General features: G+C 47.7%; 1 protein-coding gene across 1 annotated transcript; it reads right to left on the bottom strand.

Moving 5' to 3' along the window:
• Positions 1-833: 833 nt before the first annotated feature.
• cradd (CASP2 and RIPK1 domain containing adaptor with death domain) lies at positions 834-17,751 on the bottom strand. Its single transcript, XM_036520268.1, has 2 exons — positions 17,179-17,751; positions 834-1,698 (listed from the first exon to the last, which is right to left on the bottom strand). The coding sequence occupies exons 1-2, from the start codon at positions 17,483-17,485 to the stop codon at positions 1,403-1,405; spliced, it is 603 nt and encodes a 200-aa protein (XP_036376161.1). The 5' UTR covers positions 17,486-17,751; the 3' UTR covers positions 834-1,402.
• Positions 17,752-24,720: the final 6,969 nt, after the last annotated feature.

Genomic DNA, 24,720 nt, shown 5'->3' with positions numbered 1-24,720 from the left:
CTGCCTCCGCCGCAGAAGGTACACGTTTTTATCATTAACCCGCCGAGTTGATAACGCTTCGGAGAAATGTCTCCTTTCTCCAGATTCGCAGAACGCCGGGGTGATAACCACAAACGCACACAGAGATCAGATCAACAAGAAGGGCACTATGTGCTCAGGAGAGAGACAGCTGAGATAGGCGCAGCCTGCGCTTTAATAAGTCACCCATTGGGAAGTGACCTATGGCACCTCTGGGAGTAAACAAGACCGGCCGTGAAGTGCAAGCAGCCTGATGGATGTGTACACACACACGCTCTCACACACACACACACACACACACACACACACACACACACACGCCCACACGCACACGCCCACACTCACACACATAACCACAAATATAGACACACACACACACACATACTCATAATCCTCCATCACATGAGAAGCTGTACTCATTGAGGAGAGCTGTTGGCACACAGCTGTCTGTTAGCAAACTGCTGGAGCCCCAGTCCTTTTATAATGGAATAATCTGATTTAATGAGCTTTTCAGATTTCACCTAAACTAATTCCTCCGCACTAGATTGGAGTTTGAAAACAGGGTTTTTAAAAAGGACCACTTGCCTCCGGATAATACACTTGTTGATACTCAGATCACATTCTTGTCGTGTACACAAACCTTGCCTTCCCTCATATCTCTAATGCCTTAAATATGTAATTATCTCTTCCCTAATATCTTTAAAGCTTCCACTAACCCTCTCATTCATCCATACTTCAAATAGCACAAAATGCCACTCAGCCTTTCATTTAGTAAAGTTTATTAAGTCACAAATATACAAAACACAGCCTAGGCTTAAATGGCAAAACACAGGATCTGCTAACTGACAAAGATAATCAATACCACAGCAATGTGCACCTGTGGCCAAATTCCACCCTGCATCGACCGTCCCTTTGAGCCCATCCACCCTTCCTCAGTATGTAAGAAGAGGCTCCTAAAACAGGGTGCAAATTTCAGCCTAGGTTCTTGGCCTGCATAAGTCATTTATTAAAAGAGGGGCTTCAGGCTGTTTTCCAGTCAAACACAGACTGTAACAGGCTTTAAAAAGTTGTCCTGGTGGCCATGGCGACAGGTCTGGCCTCAGTCATTTCCCCTCCCTTCATCAAGCTCCGCCCACTGCAGAACTCCTCTCCCACCATCACCTCCTGTGTCCCTCTCCACTTCCTGTGAACACATTCCATAAGGCTTGTACCAGTTTGGGGTGAGAGTTCTCTGGTAACAACTCGCTCGTGTCCAGATTCTGTATCCTGGATGAACATGTGTCGGGGTGGTGCAGGCAGTGGAGGTGGGGCAAAACGGGACAGGACAGCCCTCCACCAGGGAGGGGTGGATCTCAGTCCCCTAGAATCCCCGCCCCCTCCTCGTTTACCGGAACACTTCCTCCAGGACGGAGGGGTGGATCTGGCACGCCTCCAGGCTGCGGAGGAGCCTCCGGACGGTTGCCCCCCGTCCCGACGCCTGCTTCCACAGAACCAGGCCGGCCAGCACCTGGCTCTGCAGGTTGAGCGGGTGATTGGCCCGGCACCGGAACACCTGACCCGCCGACAGACCCAGGTCCAGCAGCACCGACTCCCACTCTGGGCCCAGCTGGCCGGCCAGCCGGTTCAGCTCCTGGTCCGTCGGAACCTTCCGGAGGGTCTCCTCCGGTATCTCACATATTTCTGTGGGCGAAGCACAATGGAGAAGCACAGAGATGATTATAAGCATAACCCTTATAAAATGACATCAAAAAGTCAAGATAGCAATAGACCTATTTCCCTAGTTTCATCCTACATTTTAAAATATGCATAACACCTGTAAAACATCAGTCCCCAAAAATGTGATGGATATATATCAGCATGTACAGCTAAATATAAAGCACACAGTACAAGAAATACCCCTCACTTCCTCACATAATTACATATTTTTATTACATTTATTTCTTCTGGTCTACATTTTTAAGATATTTCCACGTGTCACACATGTACTTTTTATTGTCAATGCATCTTGTCAAGGACATTCATCTTCTAATTCACGCCAATGTAGCTTTGGCCCTGTGCTTTGGACATGAAATATGAATTTTCACCCCAGTTTCAAGTTTGTTGCAGACTGAAACAAGTTTCCCCTCCAGTATTTGCCCATACTTTGCTCCATTAACCTTCCCTTCAATTCTGACAAGTCTTCCAGCCCCTGACAATGACAGTCATCTCCACAGCATGATCCTGCCTTCACCACACTGGACTCTGAGGATGGTGTGGACTTGGAGATCCACAGTGCTAACCCTGCACCAAACATCCTGTTTGGCATTTAGGCCAAAACGTTCTATTTTAGTCTTGTCTGACCACAAAACCTTTTCCCTGGATCCTTCTGGTGCCTTCTTGCAAACACCATGTGGGCTCACCATGTGGCTTTTCTTTAGCAACGGCTTCCTGCTTGTCACCTTGTCACGCTCTCCGCTATGCTGAAGTGCTCTGGATATTGTGGGCCCAATCACATGCCCTCCTATCTCAGCCACTGAACTCCGGCTCTTTGAAAGGAGCCGTTGACCTCACGCTGACATGCATCACAAGTCTCTTCCTTGTTTGGCAGTTCGGTTTAGAGCGAAGGCCTGACCTAGGCAGGGTCTGGGTGGTACAGCGCAGCTTCCACATGCTTGCTGACTGGGTATATTATGCTCAGAGGGACATTCAGACACCTTGATAGTTCTTCCACCCTTCTCCTGGTCTGTGCTTTTCAATTACATTGTCCTTAACCTAGTATGGGAACTCTCATAACTGAGAGTAATCATGTTTATTACATTACATTATTATCATTTGGCAGATGCTTTTATCCAGAGTGACTTACACAGGTTACAATTTTACATATTATCCATTTACAGCTGGTTATTAACTGAGGCAATACTGGGTTAAGTACCTTGCCCAAGGCTACAGCAGCAGCACCCACACGGGGAACCAAACCAGCAACTTTTGGTCACAAGCCCTGATCCTTACCACTGTGCTACACTGCTGCCCCTATTACACACAGACAGAAGCCATTCAGCTAACTGTATGGCTAATTAAGGTAGTTTTGTGCAACTAAATTAATGTAAGGTTGCCACAGTTCAGCCGTGGAATACCTATGCAATACAGATTTCCCCGTTTTTATTTTACTTTAATGATCTGTTTATACAAAATATTAATTCCAACTGCAACATGTTATGAATTCAACCTTTAAAACAACAAAATGAGGATAAAGTGAAAGGATGTGAGTACTTTTGCAAGGCACTGAATATTCCTTCATTAATTACTCAGTGGGTTTGGTACTTGATATTGGATGGTGAGCACAACGCTATACCAAGGTTTAAAAAGCAGACTATGCTTACACGCAACATGTATTTTTAGGGGACATACGGATGTTAAATTTCCCTTCTCTTGCCAAAGAAAAGGCGGTGAGAACATCCTGACCCAGAAACACACACCCAGCTAGGACGCTGTCACAACGCTACTCAGATGTTGCAGCAGAAACACAGCTGGATGCATCCCATTGCCCTGCGCTGTGTCACTGCTGGAACGGCTATTTTACACAGTCTGTATCTTTTAGGTTCTTCAGGAGAGTAAGTCATTCTCTGAACAGTACATTTCTTTCTCTTTCAGACTTCAGCCTACGGGTGGCGCTCTTCCTTTGAGGTGTGACGAGCGTGCCAGAAGTGTGGTAGCAGCAGTGGATTGGCAGGTTTCTAATTCATAGCTTGCAAATTTGATTCCCAGGCGGGGCCCTGCGGCTGTACCCTCGGGCAAGGTACTTCGCTCAAGCTGCCTCAGCAGTACAAATGGATAACATGCAAAAGATATGCAAGTCACTCTGAGTAAGAGAATCTACTATGCAGCTCTGATATAATGTGACGTAAAAGGCCAATTATCAAAGCTGTGCCAGGACTGATGGTGTTCCCAACTTGGTGACCTAAACTGCCAAACTTGACAACTTCAGGCAACATGCATTAAATATTTTAACATTCTGAAGCAAAACTATTAGCACACTATTAAAGCGGTAACTGGCTCTAAGTTTGCACACTTTATTTTTTAAGATTAATTTATATGTACGGCAAGCATATATTTGTGTTGCCAAGTGGATACCTGTAAACTCTTTCTCTCAACAGACGGGTCCAGTCTGATACCATGCCGTCACGTCTAAGTTAAACCCCTTTGTGTTTTCACGGCCTGGTGGTTGCAGACTCAACAGATTACTGAAAACTGAGCTCAGACCAGGAGATAGAGGATTAGTGCTTGTGTTGTTTGTAAACATAATGCATGAGCCCCACGCACACTCAAACACACTCACAGACACACACACACACACACACACACACAGTTGCACGTTCACACAGGGTGCTGCATATCTGAATGGCAGTGCTGGTCTGAGCATGAATGAGACGATCGGTTTCTGGAGCTCAGTGGCGTGTTGCTGAAGTGAGCCACTTCTCTCCCCGATCCTGCTTTGTTGTTGTTGTTCTGCTTCAACGCGAACTGTGTTATAACAGGGGAACTTACCGTCGCATCTTAAGAGGTTAGCTCCTGCCGCGCTCCAATAGAGGCAAGACGCTCCTCAGAGAGCCAATAAATCAGCATAATTTCATTTAATGTACTGTCAACCTGGAACAAATTACCCCACTGTAACAGAGGTGGGCCAGGCCAGCAGCAGGTAAGGGCAGGTAACAGCGCCTCGCGGCAGGTGAGCCCTTGGACCGAGGGGACCGTCTTATCGTAACAGCCGAGCCGCTTCGCGCCAGGGAGATCAGGACAGGTTTAGCTCCATCCGAAGCGGCCAGGCCCGCTCTTCCCACAGCCCCCCCAGCCAGACGGCGCGCGCTGGCGGGAGCGAAAGCGGGCGCGCACGGCTCCGGGGCACTGCAACACGAGCCTCGCGGTTTTCACAGGCTGGAGATAAAGGGACGGTAATTGAAATGAGAAAGCAAACGGAAGGAAAAGCATGTGACAGGACCAGACCCGTTCGCCGCAAACCGGATTCCCCGAGAACACAATGTTCCCGAGCTCGTGCCAAGGGAATTTTGACCCGGCGTAGTGAGTGATTCTACCGATGAGACGAAAGGGGGGGGGGGGGGGGGGGGGGGGGGGGGGGGGGCGAGCGAGCGAGCACCCTGGCAGCGTCAGGGACCTAGCTGTTAGCCCGGGGGGGGATGGGGCACTCCCCAAAAAAAAAAAAAAAAAGACAGACCTGCTTAAAAGCAAACCAAGAAGGAGGATGATAGGGGACAGAATGTGCCGCATTCAAACTCAAAAGCGCTTTTTCATTTGACCAAGCTGGGTTGAGAGGGGGGAGGGAAACAAGAGATTAGACCCTGAAAAAAAAAAAAAAGATGGTTGCTCTGCAAAGACATTCAACAGTTTGGCAAAACATTTGCCTTTTCTAAGAACTGGATACAAGGAATCCAGGCAGTGTGAATTTTCATTTTCCATTTTCACAAGGGTCCGCACACAAAGAAAGAAAGAAAGAAAGAGAAAAAATGACCCTTAGAAAATGTTACTGGCTTGAGAGCCCATGGGAGCACATTGTAGATTTTAATAAACTGCTTGAAGTCGGATGAAAGAATCGAGTCATTTATTCCACGGGCGTTTGAACGATCATGTGACAAAGTTCACCGGGAGGGGGGTTCGAGGCGAGATACACACTTTCAAACCCCTTTTTAAATCGCCGACTGCCTCGTTTTTTTTCCCTTGCATTACATTACATGCATTTAGAAGACACTCTCATCCAGAGTGACTTCCAGCACAATTGAACATAAGCGTATCCAAGTTTTCCTCGATCTTAATTTTTTTTTATTACTTCAGTCTCCTCTTAGCTGGTCAAATATAGACCAGCATATCAGCTCACTAATGCTCCTAAGCTTAATTTTTATGCATTGTACTAATGTTCTTCCAGCATTGCCTCACAGACAGAGGGACCATGACACATTCTATCCCTTCAAAACCTTGCCCAAAATGACACTGCGGAGCCTCCAGGGGCGGGGAGTCATCAAACGCGACCCAGATTTTTTCAGGAGAGGCGTAAGCGTTTTCGCGAGCGGGACCGCCTCCGGGCGCTGCTTTCACTTGGAGAGGCTGGGAGGTGACTTGAGGTCGCCGAATCCTTCCTCTCCTATTCCAATGGTGCTTAGCAGCTGTGGTGATTCTAGGCGGCGGCCTGGCAGCGGAGCTGGGCTTATAACCCAGGGGTTACAAGTTTGATTCCCATCTGGAGAACTACCGTTATCCCTTTTACGCAAGGCGCTAAGCCTGATTTGCTTCAGCAAGTGCCCAGTGGTGTAAGGGGATAATTAGTAAGTGTAGAGAAGATGGCCGATACTTCTCCAATAAACAAGCCTAAAAGAACAAAGGTTTAAAAACAAACAATAATTTACTGTAAAAACCAAACTACAAAAACAGAGGAATGAGCCAATGAGCTGGTTTCTTTACCAACTGCCAATATGCGCACCCAATTAACAAATGATTGTTACACAATTGACAATTAGTGACACAATTAACAATTGACATTTAGTCTTAAGGGAGAGGTGGCGAAGGCTCTCCTTCACAGTAAGCTTTATAATTCGCCCTGGATTTTGCCAAGCCGATCAGTAATATGAAGCAGGGCTGGGGGATGCAGAACCAACAGAGAGAGCCAACTGTGCTGGTGGTTTGCCATAAGATCCAGCACTGTTAATCAGAGTGTGAGGAAGCACGCATTAGAAAATGGTGTAATGATGTGAGTTTAGGTAGCCACTGTGCACCACTCCACGCTACAGCACTCTGGATGGGTGTTTCAGCTGCTGTCATGGTGCTGAGTGCTTGATACTTTAAACTGGAGTCACTGCTCCCTGCGTCCGGCACAGTAGGGTTGAGGAAGGAGTGGTCGCACCTTGGTTTGGATGGGAGAGACTCCTTTAGTAAATATATAAAGGTTGATTTAACTGGGTTCCCGAGTGGCTTAGTTGGTTAAGGCAAGCGTGGGCCAAGCCTTACAGCTGGGGTTGGAGTCTGCGCTCTGTCACTGACCAAATATGACCCGGCGCTCGATCACGGTTGGCTCCATTCCCTTGGGTCATATCGGTCAGGTCCGCCCGCCAACCCCAGCAAAGCGCACTTAACATGTACAACCGCCAATTCCGCAGGCTAAAAAGGTGCAAAAAATGGACAAAAAGCAAAAAATAAAAAAAAAGAAAAATGGCTGCCACTCTTTTCCGATTGCTGCTTCTTTCAGAGACGACCAACAGCCTGAGGCCCACGCGCGGGACTCCCAGCATGCCTTGCTCTGCTGGAGGCTGTGGGACGCTCATTCCAAGAAGCACCTCCCCTGTGCATTTACAAGAGGGGTCCCACCCCCCGGGGGGGATAGAGCTGCTTGCCAAAACCGTTCCCAGATAACTCAACACGGCCCCACCTACTGTCAAGCTGCTCGTGAGTTTTATTTTTACGTGAGCACTGTAAAAGGTAGTGCACCTATTGTTAAAAAAATAACCAAAAAGGACAAAAACATGCTCACTGACGTCAACGCTGAGAAATCTGGCATAAGGTGTAGGACAGTGACACAGAACCTGCAAAGAAAGTGACATTTGAGACCCGAAGCGGTCAGTCACCTCTTGTTTGTGGTGACATCATGCTCCGCCGGTTGTCACAGCGCAGTTGTCATGACTACCGCGCTGGGAGGGGAACGAGGACGAATTTGGGTAAAAGCTTCCATTCCGACTTCACGGCCCCGGATGTGTCATTTGAATGGCGGCAGACATTACACTGCATTTTCATCTCTCTTTTGTGAATCTGATTTTGATCGCCGGACCCAGGGCGATATTTTCGATCGGGAGGTTTCAGTCTGTTACTGACCTCTCGCAGAGGCTGGGAGTGAAAACTGAATCGAAAATGAATACATGAAACCTTTATTTTTCACCAATCTACACTGAAATGCAGATGTTTTTTCGGGGACACGTTTTGCACCCCTCACCCCCCAGCCTACGGCCTGCCTGGATCTGGGGTTTTGAACCGAACAGCCAAACAGGCGCAGAAGCTGAGTAGGCCCGGTGAGAGGGACAGGAGGAATGTTTTCGTGCTTTCTCTGTCCTTCCCCTGGGGCTGCTCCTCTAAAGGGAGCGTCTGAGCCGACCGGGTGGTGGTGGGGGAGGGGAGGGGGGGGCGACGTCATATTCGGCAGCCTCTCAGGAAGCCCCGCCGCCTCTGCCAAGATTCCTGGAAAGCAGACAGAACTGGAGAGAGCCGTCCGCCGCTGCCGCGCCAACGAAAACACCAGCGGGCGGCCCTGTCCTGGCTGGCTTTTATAGCCAATTACCGATGCACCCACTCCCTCTCCCCTCTCCCTCTCCCCACTCCCCCCACTCCCCACCCCCCCCCCCCCCCTCAGAACGGCTTCCATTCAGCGCTGCCAGACACTCGCAGCTCCAGAGAGAGGGAGGGATTAACCCTTCGCTGGCCATACAAGTTTCACCCCTTCAGCAAAACAGGTTAGGCGTATCCTGAACTACAAAGCAAAACAAAAAGCACTCAAGATGTCAAGCTGTGAATGCAGCATGTTCCCAAACAGGAACCGGTACCCCCCCCCCCCCCCCGCTGCAGAGTCAAAAACAATGTATTTGTCGTAGTGGTACTGGGAAACCCTGGCACTTGAGAATGAGGCTCACTGTAAGGATGAGGGGAGATGAGGAAAGATGGGGTTGGGGGGAATGCTATGAGGACGCTGGGTGGGGGATGCGCTCACCACCTCCCCTGACCCCACCCCCTCCCCCCTGTTGCACCCTTCGAACTCAGCGCGATCAGGCGCTCTCTCCAGCAGGCTGAGGGAACTGGAATTTTTCCGGGTCGATCCTGCCTGAACCGGCGCTTGCAGAGGGGACCGGGGTTTAGAGAAAACTCGCAGGTGAGGTGGTACAGACAGGCCTCGACACACAGCACCGCGCCGCTCCGCCCGGAAAAACCGAACGCCGCCGACTCCAGCCGCCTCGCTGCAGCACCGCGTCACCGTGACTAACAGCGGCGCTGAGCGCGGTGTCAGACAAACGTGGCACATTCCTGCTAACGTCAGCCGGCTGGAGGAACCAGAACACGTCAGCATGCTTAAATACAACCGACAGAGATATACGCTACACACAGGAGAGAGACACTGCAGAGTATCAACATTTACAGCGCATTCGCCTCATATTCCAACATTTCTTTACATTACGTCAGTGTCACTTAGCAGACACTCTTATCCAGATTGACTTAAACAGGTTACGTTTTTTTACATGTCATTCATTTATACAGCTGCATATTTACTCAGGCAATTCTGGGTTAAGTACCTTGCCCAAGGGTACAACAGCAGTGGGGAATTGAACCTGCAACCTTTTGGTTAGTAGCCCTGCTCCTAAGCACTGCACCACACTGCTGTCCCTATACATGCTGTTACAGGAGTAAAAAATGATGTATGTGTGTAACTTAACTTGTAACTTAAATGCTTACTGTTAATAAGTACTTTATTCATAACATAACAATAACATTCCGGGCCTTGCTGTGTTGGCCTAAAGCAAACCCTCCCTCCCCCCCTCCTCCCTAGTGAGGCATACCAGCTTGGCTGTCACTGAGTGGTCTTCACTAGAGTGAATGGAGGTAAACACTCTCTGTCTCGAGCTCTACATTGTTTCTTTATGATCGGTGGCAGCTCCACTGTGTAGTCCTTCGGCTTGCTGTCCCCCGCCGAAAGGAACTGGGCAATGTTGCCCTCCGGCTTGGCCCGAACATTTCTGCTCAATCTGTAAACAGCAAAATCGAGTGTGTGTGTGCGTGCGTGTGTGTGTGTGTGTGTGTGTTACGCACTATGAGGGAATGTTTCCACACAATTCCTGCAACCATTACGTGTTTTGGGAGCCTTTCACAGAAAGAAAATCTTTCAACAACATTTTCTGTGTCACCTTCAGAAGAACAGGTCTGATTAGTACGGCAGAAATCTTGAATCAGACTTACATCATCAGCTAAAGGAGGTGGGGAGAGCTCTAGCCCGATTTAGAATGTTAATATGGGCAAGCACTTGACATGATTATGAAACCGATTACATTATAATATGTTCCGTGAGTTCTCCTCTAACTGGTCTCACCTCAGGAATGACATCTGGAATGTGTCTCTTACCTGAACCTGAGAATTTCAAATATATTAAAGAGCTTCACAGAGATCTCCGCTCTCCGCAAGCTTGCCATTACATTACATCACATTACATTACTGGCATTTAGCAGACACTCTTATCCAGAACAACTTACATAGGCTACAGTTTTTTTCCCAGTGTTATCCATTTATACAGCCGGATATTTACTGAGGAAATTGTGAATTAAGTACCTTGTCCAAGGGAACAGCAGCAGTGCCCCAGCGGGGAATCGAACAGGCAACCTTTTGGTCACGAGTCCGCTTAACCACTACGCTACACCGCTGCCCCTGACACTGGTTGCCATGTGTGACTGCTAAACCCGTATGTGATGGAAACCGTCTCACTGATGAATAACTCAGCACCCTGGCGCCCCGGTTACGGCACAGGCCCTAATGAGGCAGAGCGGGCAGCTCACAGCGGCCTGGAAGCGCCGCAGCTTAATTCCCCGCTACAAAGCCAGGCTGGGAAGGATGGCGAGAGCCCGTCTGCGGCGGCACTCTCCGGAGGCCCACTTTGCATGTGTCATGGAGCGGGGAGCGGATTAAGCGAGGAAGTAACGGGGAAAATGTTTCATTAGGAAATAATGAGCAGCCGGAGAGAGTCTCGGACGAGCCCCCGGGAGATGACATCACCGCAGACGGCCGGCCAGAGGCCTGCCCGATGGGTCCTCACGCAGCGGCTTTATTAATGATTTCATACACTGCGTGTTCAACCCCCGGCGGTCGACCGCAACTGGACCAGACGTGTGTTGCCATCTGAAGCAGGCAATATTGTTCACATTGGCAAAGTACCTTACTCAGAGTACTAGAGCGGAGCTGCCAGCCTTCTGGGTCCAGTCCTGTTCCTCCAGCTAGAGGTAAATTGGATTCTGTTATGGTTTCTGTGATCCAGTGACTGTGATCTATCTAATCAGGCTGCACAAGTTAACTTGTGGTAGGGCTTGAATGATGTTGTGCTCACACTCACTGGTCTGGGAGTCTTGTTCAACTTGAATGGATACACTTCTGTGAATGGATACAGTTCTACTCTCTTGTGCTGGAAGTCGCTCTGGATAAGAGCGTCTGCTAAATGAATGTAATGTAATGTAAAGTAAATTCTGGTACTGTGACCGCAACGGGACCATACGAGCGCTTTTGCTTCTAGGTCACACTCTCGAGCACCGGGCCGAATCCCGCTGCCTTCGCCGAGGGCCGGGGGCTGAAAGGGAGGCTGCCAGCGTTCAGAGCCGCGTCCAGCTGGATCCTGCCGAGGAAATGCGGAGGCGATGGCGAGGGGCCGCTCGGCATGAGGAACGCATTTGTCACGGGCCGCTTCGCGGACCGCTCTCCATAAATCACGCACGACGAGCCCCGCGGAAACCTCCCGCCGTTCCTAGAAAACGATAAATACTCACGCAATTGACGGCGTGTCTGAGAGCGAGCGGTGAGCACATCGGCCTGACAGCGGGGCACTGTGCGCGAGGAGCCAGACGGATCCCGTGTCGCTGCGCGCCGCCTCCGGGTAACCCCCCCCCCCGCGCTGCCGCAGGTTTGGGCCGGTCCCTCTCGGCTCACCTGGCGCGATACCTGACAATAAAGACCCTGTTGTGCTCGGAGGCGCAGCTGTGAACGCGCTTCCTGATTCGAACGCTAACTAAGCGCGACTCGGCCGCCAAAGTAACCGGCGGGAACCGGAATCTCAGCTTAGCGGCGGTAATTAACGGGGACGCCGCAAAATGATGTAGAGCAGACTGTCGGCAGCGCAATCCTCAGGCTCAAGCTCGCAGCTGCAGATATAAATGGTATGCACTCGTAAATAAATAAATTACATTTGCAAGCAGTGCTCGCTATGGTGTGGCTGCTAGAGGGCTGCGGTTCAGCATTAAGACAGATACATTACAGGACGATGCTGAAGTAGGACACCTTACTCATATGCCCATCTTATGTAACACTCTACATACATTACATTATTACATTACCTTATTGGCATTTAGCAGACGCTCTTATCCAGAGCGACTTACACAGATTACAGTTTAGCATGTTCATACAGCCGGATATTTACTGAGGCAATTTCAGGTCAAGTACCTTGCCCAGGGGATACAGCAGCGGTGCTCCAGCGGGGAATCGAACCAGTGACCTTTCAATTTTCGAGACCTGCTCCCTGCCTCTTCCCTGACGCTGCTGGACAGGAGACAGTGACAGGTAATACCTGCCGCGGGCTGACAAAAGCACGAGCCACCACCCTGGATGCGCAAAGCGCGCTGTGCGAGCCGTGCACACCCGAACGTACCCGGCCGGGACAAGGCAAAGGCTCCAGCACACCTCACAAACACATCTGAGGTGCCTGAGGAAAGCATGCAAAACATGTCCGCTCGCATGAATGTTAATTTACAAGCATCCATCACGACTTATGTTCATTTACAGCTCCTCCAACGCAAACATTTTTGTTCTTTTTTTTAAGCCTTTGCTTGAACCCAGGTACGCAGAGCTCAGAAGCAGTTCTCCTTTTCAGGGAAGCCCTTGTAAACAGGCCAGCGACAGAGCACATGTATAACAACCACACATTTCCTAGGAAAGAGTCAGGACTTGCTGTCTCGGCCCCAGGAGTGAATCATTTCAAGTTGGGTTGGGGCCAAAACTCATCTGTGTGTGTGTGTGTGTGTGTGTGTGTGTAGAGGGGGGGGGGGATCTCTGTGAATCAAGAAAAAGCACCCAAAGTCTCCTGTTTAGTCATCAGAAAGAACATGTGTTAGCAGAACCCTCCCCCAGGGCAAGTCCTGTGTGGCTTTCCAGATCCACAAACAGGGTCTGCTAAAGGGTCTGGTCTGAGCACAAACTGTTCCAGTGTGGAACTATCTTTACAAAAAAAAAAAAAAAACACTAGTACTGTTTTTCATTTCAGCCTCTCTAAACTTGCTAGGCCTGTTTGGTCCGTTCCTCTCCTGGGAAAAAAAAAGAATTATCAGTATAACAGTACTAACAAAGAGCAACAGTGCTGGAGATAATTCATTGCTTCTCTTGGAGTGTAGCGTGGACCTCAGCTCACCTACCGCAGACATAAAGCAGGTGATTGCGTGCGGCGGGGGCCTAAATCCTCACAAATGGCACTCAACAACGAAAAGAGATTTCCGTGCCCTGTTTCGGGGACTGGTCTGATGTCAGGAGGTTGTGGGTTCCAAGCCCGGGATGATCGTTACTGACAGGCGTGGGGTGGGGGGTGGGGGTGAGGTTTGGGGTGAGGGTCCTTTGGATGACTGGCATCCTGTTTGGGAGTACAACGCAGCTCCGTGCCCCCCCCCCCTCCCCAGGCATCTGGGGAGAGTGTTGGAGTGTTCCTTCCTCCTCACGGGCGGGCACGGGAACAATGGGAGGTTTTTGTTAAGAGGGGATAAATCATAGTGTGCAAATACCCAAAGAACAATTTACCTCGCGCTGCCCCCTAATTCGATTTACGGGGAGGGCGACTTCTGAGGACAATAGGCTTTCCTGGAAATTTTCAATCCTCATCCAAACCCCCTCTCCTTAAATGGGGCCCCGTGCGAAAATCGATCGCGGCCCCGCTGAGCTTTGATCCGTGCAAATCGATTTAACTGACGGATGTCTTCCCTTGTGCGCTGCGACGAGGCTGTTTTAAAGACAATTTTTTCCTTTTTTTGGCTAAAGAAGGACGCCGAGTCACCAATTACCGAGAACAATTATGCTTTCCTTGGCAGCGAGATTTAATCTGCAAAGCAATTAAAGCATCTGCACTGGTAAATGCATATAAAAAGAGGCCAGAATTGTACTACAGGCACACATAATTCACAGAAAAACGATACAGTGATAAAATCATATAGTGACAAAAGTGTTGAAATACGTTTCAGCCTGTCCTACTGCATAGAAAGCTAAGGTGAAAGGCCTTTATCTACAAAGTGTCACAATTTTCTGACACTTTTTTTTTTTTTTAAATGATTTCTCTGGCTTATCAAAACTGCCACAGAAAAAAGTCAATAAAAAGGCTTCACTCCGGATAAAGGAATGAGGAGAGAGAGAGAGGGAGGGAGAGAGAGAGGGAGGGGGGGAGAACAGTCAACAAATGGCTTTCATTATATTTTCCCTAGAAAGGAGGATGCAGAATAGGGCATTTGACCTTGAAGGCAGTGCTGAGAATTAATGGAACTTTCATGGGAAACAGGAAGCTGAGAGCCGAGAAGGAGGCTTGAAACACTCCAAACAGTATGTTTTTTTTTTTTTAAAGCTCGGTTTATGCAAGCGGGGAGTAACCTTCAAAGCAAAACACATAACGCAGTACAGGCGCGAGGCGATGTTTTACGCACGCGTGATCTACGTCAGGCTGTCCCCTCCGCACCAAGTTTGGAAAAGCTACTGGTGCTTTTGTGCCCCCTGAATAAGCTGGCTCTGCCTTGATGCCAAATCGGCTGGCTGACCCGACGTGCAAAGCTCTGTGAAACGTGTGGGTAGTGCGCCGAGAACTGGTGTGGAAACAGCTTGTCCCCAGAGCGTCAGAAAAGCGTCTGTTTTGGAGTGGTTATTTTTGATTTGTTTCCTTCCTTTTTTTTTTTTGTTTTCCTTTTGCTTTGCCCCATCCCTCACTGTGCAGCTCGACCAATCGGCGGGCTATGTTGGCGCGAGTGATCGCGTCCTCATTGCACTCAGCATTTGCTTATGTCGACAGTCCTACAAAACATACAAGAATGTGGCACGCCAGGAACTGGGCCCTCAAACCCCTGTTTGGCCTTGCATTTTGATTGGACTGAATACATACGTTCATACTCCTTTCTTGCCTTCGGTCCCTTGCTCTGGGCTGACGACATTCTCAATGAAACAATAATGCTTCAGATGAGGAAAGAAACATCATAACTGGTCTGTTAGAGATGCCCTTCTCAGCGTTTCCGTCCTATGGGGGGGTTCTGTAACGTTTAGAGAAGTTGCAGCAAAGCTCTCTGCTGTGCGTCAGATTAGCGCTCGCGAACGTGTATAAACTCATCAGGTCGCTTACGCCTCAGTGCTCAGCCTGTAAACAGGCGGGACAGGCGATAGCCAAAACCGGACGCGTGGGTGCCAGCCCGACGCACCGCTGCTATCTCGGATGCCAGGCGGTGAGCCGGGACGCCGCGGGCCCCCCGTGTGGTTTCTGGCACCCCTCCACCGCCGCGGTGTGGGTTCAGGCTCTCGCTCCAGTGACCCACAGTGCTTGGGCGCTAAACGCTGATGGCAGGAACTCAACAGCTGCGGCGGATCAACGCTCGGCCAGGACGGGCGCCTTTTCTCGGAAGTTCCCCTCGTCTCGCTCCACCTGGGTTTCTCCGGCCGTTCCCCCATTGCCTGAAATTGTGCTAAACTTGTCAAATATTGTTTTCTGTTGCCGAAATATTGAAACTGTCGCTGTCAATTAAGAGTCCAATTTCTAACAGGACAAACAAATGGCTCCTACACATGTAAAACAAGACTGCTACTGGTCATTTGTAGGAGTCACCACCCTGGTCACTTGTCATTTGTCTGACTAGACGCACAAATAGCTTAACCTACATAGTAAATGGGACAGCAGGGCTATCATGGCATACCCCACACCAACACAGCACCTTGGGGCCTGTCCCACAGAAACAACCACAACGACTCAAAGGCCAGACACCTTACAAACCTTTACTTCTGTACCATCTAAACTCAATTCATCAAGAATTCAGACACAAATTCATGCATTCACGTGACAAACAGTCAAACTTAGGACTGCTTTGCATCCTCTTGTATCTCCTCCTTCTTCTTCTCCATCAAGCCTAGCAAATCCTCCATTACCCTTAATCATACCTCTCACCTTTGGGCTGTCCTCCGACCACTGGAGAGCCTCTTCAGCCTAGCAATCCATCTGCTCATTGGAGCCTGTTGCAAAACACTGTCACTGTGGATTTGTGAGTAAGGTCACACTATCCCATTGGAAGGCTGAGCCTTAAACGAGGAACTGAGAGATTAGAGTTTAATATGAACACTTTTGAATAGATTACAAACAAATAATCAGTCCAGTTCAGGATTGTTGGTACTGCAACAGCGTAAACACCAACCACACTGTTCTAAATTGGCTTGTTTAAATGCAAATCGCCCTGCTCAACCTTTGGTCTGTCCTGTCCAACTAGCAGAAAAGCCATCATATTGTAGCCAATATGTTAATTATATCAGTTAATTATAACCACAGGCAATTTGCTGTGTCCTTTAACTTGAAAAACATTTATACATCACTAAGGATGGGGATGATAAGACAGAAATAGTCCACTAGAAGCTTGTGCCTTCAACAGGGCCAAAGTTAGGACACTGACGGCCTTGGACTTTGTATCGCACATTCCTTGGCGTGTGTTCCAGGTATACACAACATGTATACAACATGTAGCAATTCTGCCAGTCCACACACACACACACACACACCATAAAAAATAACACATGCGCATCCCCTCGTTTCATTGTCATTAAACCTGGTGTTCGTTCTGTGTTACACTGTAGTTCTGAGGGTTTCATTTCCGAGAAACTTGCATGCTAACATAGCTCAGGTGCTAAAATGATAACACCCCCAGGGTAAGTTACATGACACAACAGGAGACACTAGGAAGTGTCTGCTTGAAGATGCGCCTCTTGATTGTCTGTGCGTGTTTTACTTAATGTTGGCAAATGCATTGTGAAGTAGCCTCGTGTTGAAATCAAGTGCCAGAGTTATTTTATGCAAATGTGCCTGCAGATAACGGAACACGGGAGATGCGCTATTCGTGCCCCCGAGAAACTTGGCGTATTTGTTAAAAAGCGTTTCGGTTGCAGGTTTTAAACAGCAGGGGTGACACTTTGACAGAGTTACAGACATTACATACATCAGTGTCATTTAATACACGCTCTTATGCAGAGCGACTTACACAGGTTACAATTTTATCCAAGTACCTTGCCCAAACGTACAGCAGCAGTGCCCCAGTGGGGACTCGAACCAGTAAGCTTTCAGTTACGAGCCTGCTCCTTAACACCACGCTGCACTGCCGCTCTACAACCCTACAGACGTCTCACCTGTTGGACTCGGCTCATGTGCTTCTGCGCCCTGCAGATCCTGCTGCAGACTCTCTTTTACCCATATAAAGTCCTCTTCCAGGGATTTCAGAAACGCCCCGAAAGCATGCGGGCCTCGGGTGGGAAGAATGTCAAGCAACTTCAAAGTCTTCTTTTTGTTGGTCGTCTGCGCTTGTATCTCTTCTACCTGGCTCTCCGTTAAAATGCCTTCCTGGTAAAGGTACTGAACTATCGTTTCGTCAGTTAAGATCTGATTGGACAAGTCCAGTCTATGTTTTCTCAGAAATTCTTTATGCTTTGGATCCATACCTAAAGCGAACGTTAGATGGTCAACACTGTGTAATTACGCTTCATTGTCATCGTATGAGCAAGTCGTACGCTAGCTAGCTAGCTAGCTTTTCAAGCGATCGCTGCGCTAGCTCTATACGCCCGAAGTCATTCATTACTTTACTAGATTTCACACGGCAAACGACATATCCATAGCCCATACATAACCTATATGCCATTTCGCCTGCAAAGGTTAAGCATTCATGTCGTTTGTCTGCGTGACAGCCTCACAGCTGAGACGCTGTATTTCCTTATGTAACAAGCCTATATTCCGTCCAGAAACACACTCCAAGCGGAACTAAATATCGCTAGTTCAATGATTCACCGTCGTCTTCGTAATTTTTGTCTGTAGTATTTTTGAATGGTAAAGTGATTGACCACTTTGCTGTCACTTGGGACGAATGTAAAAAAGTTGGTGAGTCGATGCCCACAATCTCTACTGCTAGAACAACTGATTCTACCCTGAACCTTATTTCAGGCACTGAAAATGATCCCGTGTTTCATCTCATAGAACACAATGAATCTTCAACACTGAGATCTAAAGGCCTGGGTAATTTTGTTACAATTCGATTCTGAACTACAACTGGGAATGCATACATTATTGGGTAAAAGTTTCGAAAGAGGTCCCAGAGTTTTGCAGAACGTTGCATATTGAGTCTGATAATTTGCTGGGAAAACAAAGAAAAAAACATAAACGGGTGCCAAAGAAAACAGTTTATTAATAGTGTTGCATGAGTCATGCCTGTAGAGAGAACACGTGCACTTTCGGTACACTGTGAGTGTGTGAGTTAGCATGCCTAAGGAAGTGCAACATGCACATGGCCCTTTATGCTGCCAGTTGGCTTAAAGATTCTGGTTACTTATCAAGATATGCAAGTTTAAAGCCGATAGCTGTTTTTCTAATGACCTTAAAGGATTTATCGAATAAAGTGGGCCAGAGCAAAGCTGATTGCTGATCATTCTGACCTGTTGAGTCAGTCCACCTTAATCACCTTAGACCGATACACTTTTTTTGGCATGGCCCTATTAGGCATTAGATAATGCTGCACTTACCAAGTTCACTGGTCAGACACTGCATTATATGTTAACTGATACCCCAGTTAATTAAGTGGAAATGCCTATGTATATCGTCTCTTTTAAGAAGTACATACACTTTTTTTTCCTGCAGTGTTGTAAACTGTGTATCTTGAAGTCTGCTTTGCAACTGCTTATTAATCTGAGAGAATTTGTGCAGCTTTCCAAAGTACATGGTCCCGGAGTGAACACACAATATAAGTCAGACGGAGAAGCCATTAACTTGGTAAAGGTGATATCATTAAAAAGGATCATCTTACCATTGGTCTGTCCTGTCCGGATGTGAAGATCACCTACGAAGTCATAGGTGATTGCATGTGTATATAGTGTATATAGGGGATGATACTTTGATGGAGAGGGGAAATTTAACATGAAAAGAGCAATATCCAAATATCTGAATATTTGATGGAAAACATCAGATCAGAGAGCCAAAGAAAGAAGATGATGTTCTTCATAACCTTGGCCTTTCAAAATGCACAACATGCTTTGTGAACCTATGTCATCTCCATGCAATCAAAGTGTCCTCAGTTATTTGTTCACTCTTCTTACTAGGTGGTCAAGCACTGAAGGTGCTGGACTAATGCAGCTTTTTGCAGTTATTATAGCTGGCCAAGTACGCAAAGCAGAAATGTCTTCCTTCTTTGTTAAATGCAGACTTACAAGTTTCACAATATGACATAATGAAATCCAGTGAAAATGTTCGTTTTTTTACTTTTTTATTTGCAAATTTAATTACAAAAAATACATATATTAACAAGCTACGGTTAGTTCAGAACCAAAACGAACTCCATGTGATGCTGACCTCTCACGAGTCTGAAAGTTCTTGAACTTGCAAGACCTCTTGGTGTATGCCAGTAGGGTGAGTGATGCTTAGGCTTCCTAGAGCTGGAGGAAGTATTCTGTGGGAAAAATATTTATACTAATGGAAAAAAATGCACTGTCTTCCATGCTCCCAGAAGTTGCCAAGCCGAGTACTGGAAGGCCATGCCGGAACAGAACTGCAGTCCCTTCCCAATGACCCCATGATGTCAAGCCGGACTACTTTTCCTGATACTCCAGCACACGTATTCATGTGCATCGCGCAGTAATTTGTCAGCATAATGAGTGATGTGGCAGAAGGTGTTCCAGTTGTCGGTCAGGCAACTACCAGTCTGTGAAGGTGCGTGAGTTACTTCATGTTTGAACATGACCCATTTTTACTGTTAATAAACCAAAGACATCCTCGTCCTCCCATACCACAAACTCCTTTGGAGAGTGAGCCTGTATCATTACCATATTGAATATCAAGTATCCAAAATGTGAAGCTGACCACACCATTCCTGGTTACAACCATGATTTTAAATCACGAAAAAAAAAAATTTAGAAGCGTTATTAATATCAGATGTTAGTATTTGAAGACAGACCACCTTGAGCCATTTTGTTCAGCCATTTTGTTTTTAGATTATAAACTGACCGTAGCTAACCGGACCTGTCACGTGAGTGGGTCACATGACAGTGTAGGTTGACCAGGGCGAGGCTGCTGCCCAGTGCTGAAACGTGTGATTGGTGGCCGCCACTCACGTTGTCACACGGCGGCCTCTTGTTTCTGCTGTAGCGGACAGTGGCTCAAGAGAGGGCAAGGCAAGGCAGCAGGTGACAGGCCACTGATGCCAACCTGCTCTGGACTCACTCACTGGTTTTTCTCCATGCCTCTCCACCAGGATAAGGTCCCCTTTGTCCATTACATATGATGCCCTCTCTCGCTACCCAGGAGACTCTGCTGTCTTTGTCATTGACAAGTGCAGCGACTGACCACACAGGCAAAAGTCCGAGTCCCCTCTCCCTGAACCTGAGCTCCGTTTATTTAGCCCAGTTTATTTAGTCATGCCGATAAACGGCTTACGCCCCCATTGCAAATTGCCTTCCCCGGATTCTCTCTCTCTCTCCCCCCCAACTCTGTGACCCCACTTTACCCTCTGAACTAAGCTTGCACTCTGACCCATGTCTGAAACGCCAGCTGTCTGCTGATGTGTGCAAATCCCGAGACTCGCTTTTGTCTAATTAATGCCGTACGGCACTCTTTCCGACCTCGAATGCCGCCGCCGCTGCGGCCCCATATGTTGATCCAACGTGTTCATTGGTCATTATGGCACTGGTGATCCGCCCCGTGATCCACTGCAAATGCAATTTTCAGCTTAAGCCTCTCAGAAAAGGCTCTGCTTAGTCCGTGCAATGCGTTACACTGTTGAACGGTGTGGACTAGAGTGATGCGGATTCTGCACAAATTCAATGGTCATGCGGCTCGTCTGAAACGGTGGCTACAGCGCATGGCGTGGCCCATCCGGATGATTAAGGATCAGTAAATATGAGCAGAATGACACTATAATATTGCCAATCTTCTGTGTCCTGTTGATCTGAGGTAACACAATGTTAAGTCAAAGCAGTTCTGCTAAAAAATGTGACCATGGGTGCTGTGACAATGGCAACACCCATTGGCTGATGGTTGTGTCAGGCCTTGGGTGTCCACACATCCGCTCTTGAGCCACTCAGCTAGACAGAGCATGGAAGAGGTACCTTTTTTTAATCACACCCTAGGCCTACAATGTTGCCCTCTGAGGCTACCCTGACCCCTTTTTTGTGCCCTGATGTGACGTCTGAACAGTTTTCACATCAAGGCAAAGCCCCAACATACTAGATGCATTCACTGCTCAAGATACAAACTAAATGGGTGTTTTTCACTCTGGCAGCCTTGTTTAAGCCACCGACTGCTTGACGAGACACTTATTACAGCGATGTGGCGCTCACACGCAAGCAGCTCTCCTTCTTATTACAGCGATGTGGCGCTCACACGCAAGCAGCTCTCCTTCTGGGCGACAACCGTGCAGTTGTTTTTATCCGAGGGATCCCTGGAAGTTGCAGCCGAAAGGATCGTCCTCGAGGGCTGCGTGTTTACCTACAATAATGACACCTGCGGCCCAGCGCGGGGTTCCCTAATCGCATTTGGCGTGTAATCTTTAATTAGCAGAAAGGTAAATGTTTGTCTTAAGCTGACCCTGGGCAATAATTAAATGAACACGGGATGGGCGACAGGAAGGAGAAGCTCAGGTGAGGGCGCAGGGGTGTGAAGTGGATCCAGGGGAGGGCAGGGGGCAATAAACTGGATGTGGGACCACTATTATAAGCCGCTAAACCAGCTGTCTAACCCACCCTGAGCAGCTTAGCATCCATGGATGATCAGGGAAAGAGAGCAAAGGAGAGCTGGGGAAAAGGGAGGAGGACCCCGCCATTCCCAGGGACTGAAACTGTATGGCGGTACAACGGTATACTGCGATATTAAATTACGCAACTGCAATGTAATAAATCAAACTTTATACCGTGATACGTAATGTCGTCACACGACCAGGTATTACCATGAGTCCCGTCAAAAAATATTGGGAGCAATAACAAAACGACGCAGCTCTTCAGAGCAGGTGGACCGAGGTGTAATTTCCCCCCACTCCTTCTCAGCTCTTTCTAAATGTTTGATTTGCAACAGTTTGATTGCAAGTAAGATAAGTGTCATAAAAGACAACGTTGTGATATCGATCGTCGTGATGTTTAGGGTACGACCGTCGTATCGCGAAATTCTCACGCCGTTTCAGCTCAAACTACAGCAATTGACGTAACAGAGGTTGAGCTGTGAGCGTAACGATCTTTGGGCGCCCCCCCCCGTCTGCTGGCCTTTGGCACAGTTATAGGGGGAGGGGGGCATGAATTCCCGGGAATGAATGGCGCAACTGATTTCACCAAAGCTCAAGACTGTGGCGATTATCTTGCAAAGAAAGTGCCGCTTTATTCTCTCGTAGATTTTTAAAAATGGCCGTTTCGCAATTCTTAGATTAGGTTCATTACATACGATTAGGTCAGAGTTACGAGGATAACCTTTGAATGATACGACTAAACATAATTGCAAACGTAATTTTCAACTACGACGTGGCCGGTTACAGTATTTTTTAGTCTGGAAATGAAATTGGAAATAACGTTCTAAAATTAAAATGAATTATCTAACTTCTCTTTTGTCTATTGCGTAACCATCATTTATTTTTTTTATACACCGAATTTACATTTCATATCTTTTTCAGTTCAGAAGGGAGAGCCTCCCAGTTCTCATTACATTCCAGAATGTTTTCTTGTTTTGACAACACTGAGAGAAACTGATTTAAAAAAAAAAGATACAGCATAAAAAACAACATGTCACCAGAAACTCAAAAGTGACATAACCTGTGGTATAAGATCTTGATCCGGCACTGTAATACTGAGCTAATGGCCAGGCGCACCTGGTTCGCGCCGACTTCCGATCGCTGAAAAGAGGCTCTTTAAAGACAGCCCCCCGGGGGATCCGCTTGGCCCCACGATCAGCAACTTCATGCGGGGCGCTGTAATTGACTGGGTCAATGTTTGTATTGGGGCGCAGGCGTATGTAATAGCAGCGTGCCTCCCCGAGGCTTGGCGGGCAGCTCTCCCCAGCGAGTGGCCGTGGGTTCGAGGCTTTGCCAGAGAGAAGAGTATAGTGCAATTCATTCTCCTGCTTTCAGTTTCTGATTATTGCCAACGCATCTCTTTTCTCTCCAATCGTCTGCATGGAAGAGGGGCATATGTAAATAGCAACCTTGTATTACACAGTTCTTGATTTGTGCTACATATAAATGACGAAAAAAGTGACTGATAGAACATTCAGCACATGCGTCACATTTGACACCAGTTTGAAAGTTTGCCGAGAAATAAAAAAAGAACTGTCTCACTCCCTACAAATATAAAGTACAGAGGGAAATTTTCATCTCAAAACCAGGAGTTGACCATAGCACACCAGTTTAGGATCACTTAGCAGTGGTCAGTAGGGTCTGCAAATTCTAAACCAGACCCGGGACTATGTCTCCTTATATCCCAATGTCCTCATAGTATTTATGACTTTTTTGTGCACCCCCGTGGATTGCAATTGCGCCCCTCTGTATTTTCTCCTGGTGCCGAGCAATGCCCTCCTTGCTGGCCTCCCTGCTTGTGCAATCAGACCCCTGCAGCCCATTCAGAACGCTGCCGCTTAGATGATCCTCAGTCTACTCAAACTCTCCTGCATCTGACCACCCCCGATCTCCCTCCTCTTGTTACCGGTAATAGCGCGTATCAATTTCAATATACTGGTCTTAACCTAGCAGGTGGCCTGGGGAATGGGATCCCAGGTTTACAGCTAACAGGTGCTAATTTGGCATCCTTTCTTGCAATCATTGCGCCTGTCTCCTGTGTATGTTAATTACAGCCTGCCAACACTTTATTTGACAATGGCAGCAAGAAATAGGACCGCAAGACAGAGGAGGAGGTGTCTTCCCTCAGCTGAGGTGTCTGGCCACAGCTTTTCGTCACTGCTGCTTGTCACAATGTCCCATCTTTCAGTTGAAACACTTAAGTCCTGACTCACCGAGGTCAACGAGGACCCCATGGCACTTATTCCAATATCAAGGGGCTGTCTGGAAAATTGCCTATCGGGCAGCTCTTTCAGTTTGGCCACCTCATAATCCCCCAGGTTGACTGGAAAAAGAATTCATTCCCTCTTCAGCCCCCGATGACAAGTGGAGAGTGGTGTTGGCTCAAAAATAGCTGCCGCGGATCACCCATGTGGGCACTACATGATGACTGATGTTTGACATGAGCCATATTCCTCTTCACTGTAAAGCACTTGAAAGGTGCTATAAAACTGTGTTCCGTCATTAGCTGACGCTATCAGGAGACCTACTGGACCTCATCTCTTTTTGGGGGTGTGGTCTGTGAAAACCGTTCACCCTCTGCTGCCTCTAGTGGTAACGTGTTGTTACTGTGGATGCCATAGTCCAGTCAGTAGATGGGTGAGGGACATAACCATTTACAGGGTGGATTCCTCAGGTCACAAGAAAAAAAATTATATATTCAGGAGTCATAAAACAGGGGTGACGGAAAAAAACTGAATCGTAAAAGTAAAGGAATTCTATTAATACTGAAACAACCCTAAGATTCCTCTAATGATCAAGCATGCATTGGCCTGTTTTTTTAAAATAATATTATTAAAAAACATATCTAAACCTAACTGTCCAAAGATGAATATTTAATTACACACATCCAATTACCATTTAATTTCTGCTGCTGCTCACAATG

This window comes from Megalops cyprinoides, chromosome 25 (assembly GCF_013368585.1).
Source record: "Megalops cyprinoides isolate fMegCyp1 chromosome 25, fMegCyp1.pri, whole genome shotgun sequence".
NCBI lineage: Eukaryota > Metazoa > Chordata > Actinopteri > Elopiformes > Megalopidae > Megalops > Megalops cyprinoides.
The sequence above is the reverse complement of the archived record's forward strand: the minus strand, read 5'-3'. Positions and strand labels throughout refer to the sequence as shown.

Excerpts from the sequence above, each read along its gene's own strand:
- cradd (XM_036520268.1), bottom strand. The coding sequence starts at position 17,485 with ATGGATCCAAAGCATAAAGAATTTCTGAGAAAACATAGACTGGACTTG. Across the intron at positions 1,699-17,178 it reads ACATGAGCCGAGTCCAACAG|AAATATGTGAGATACCGGAG; the intron begins GTGAGACGTCTG and ends CTTCGCCCACAG.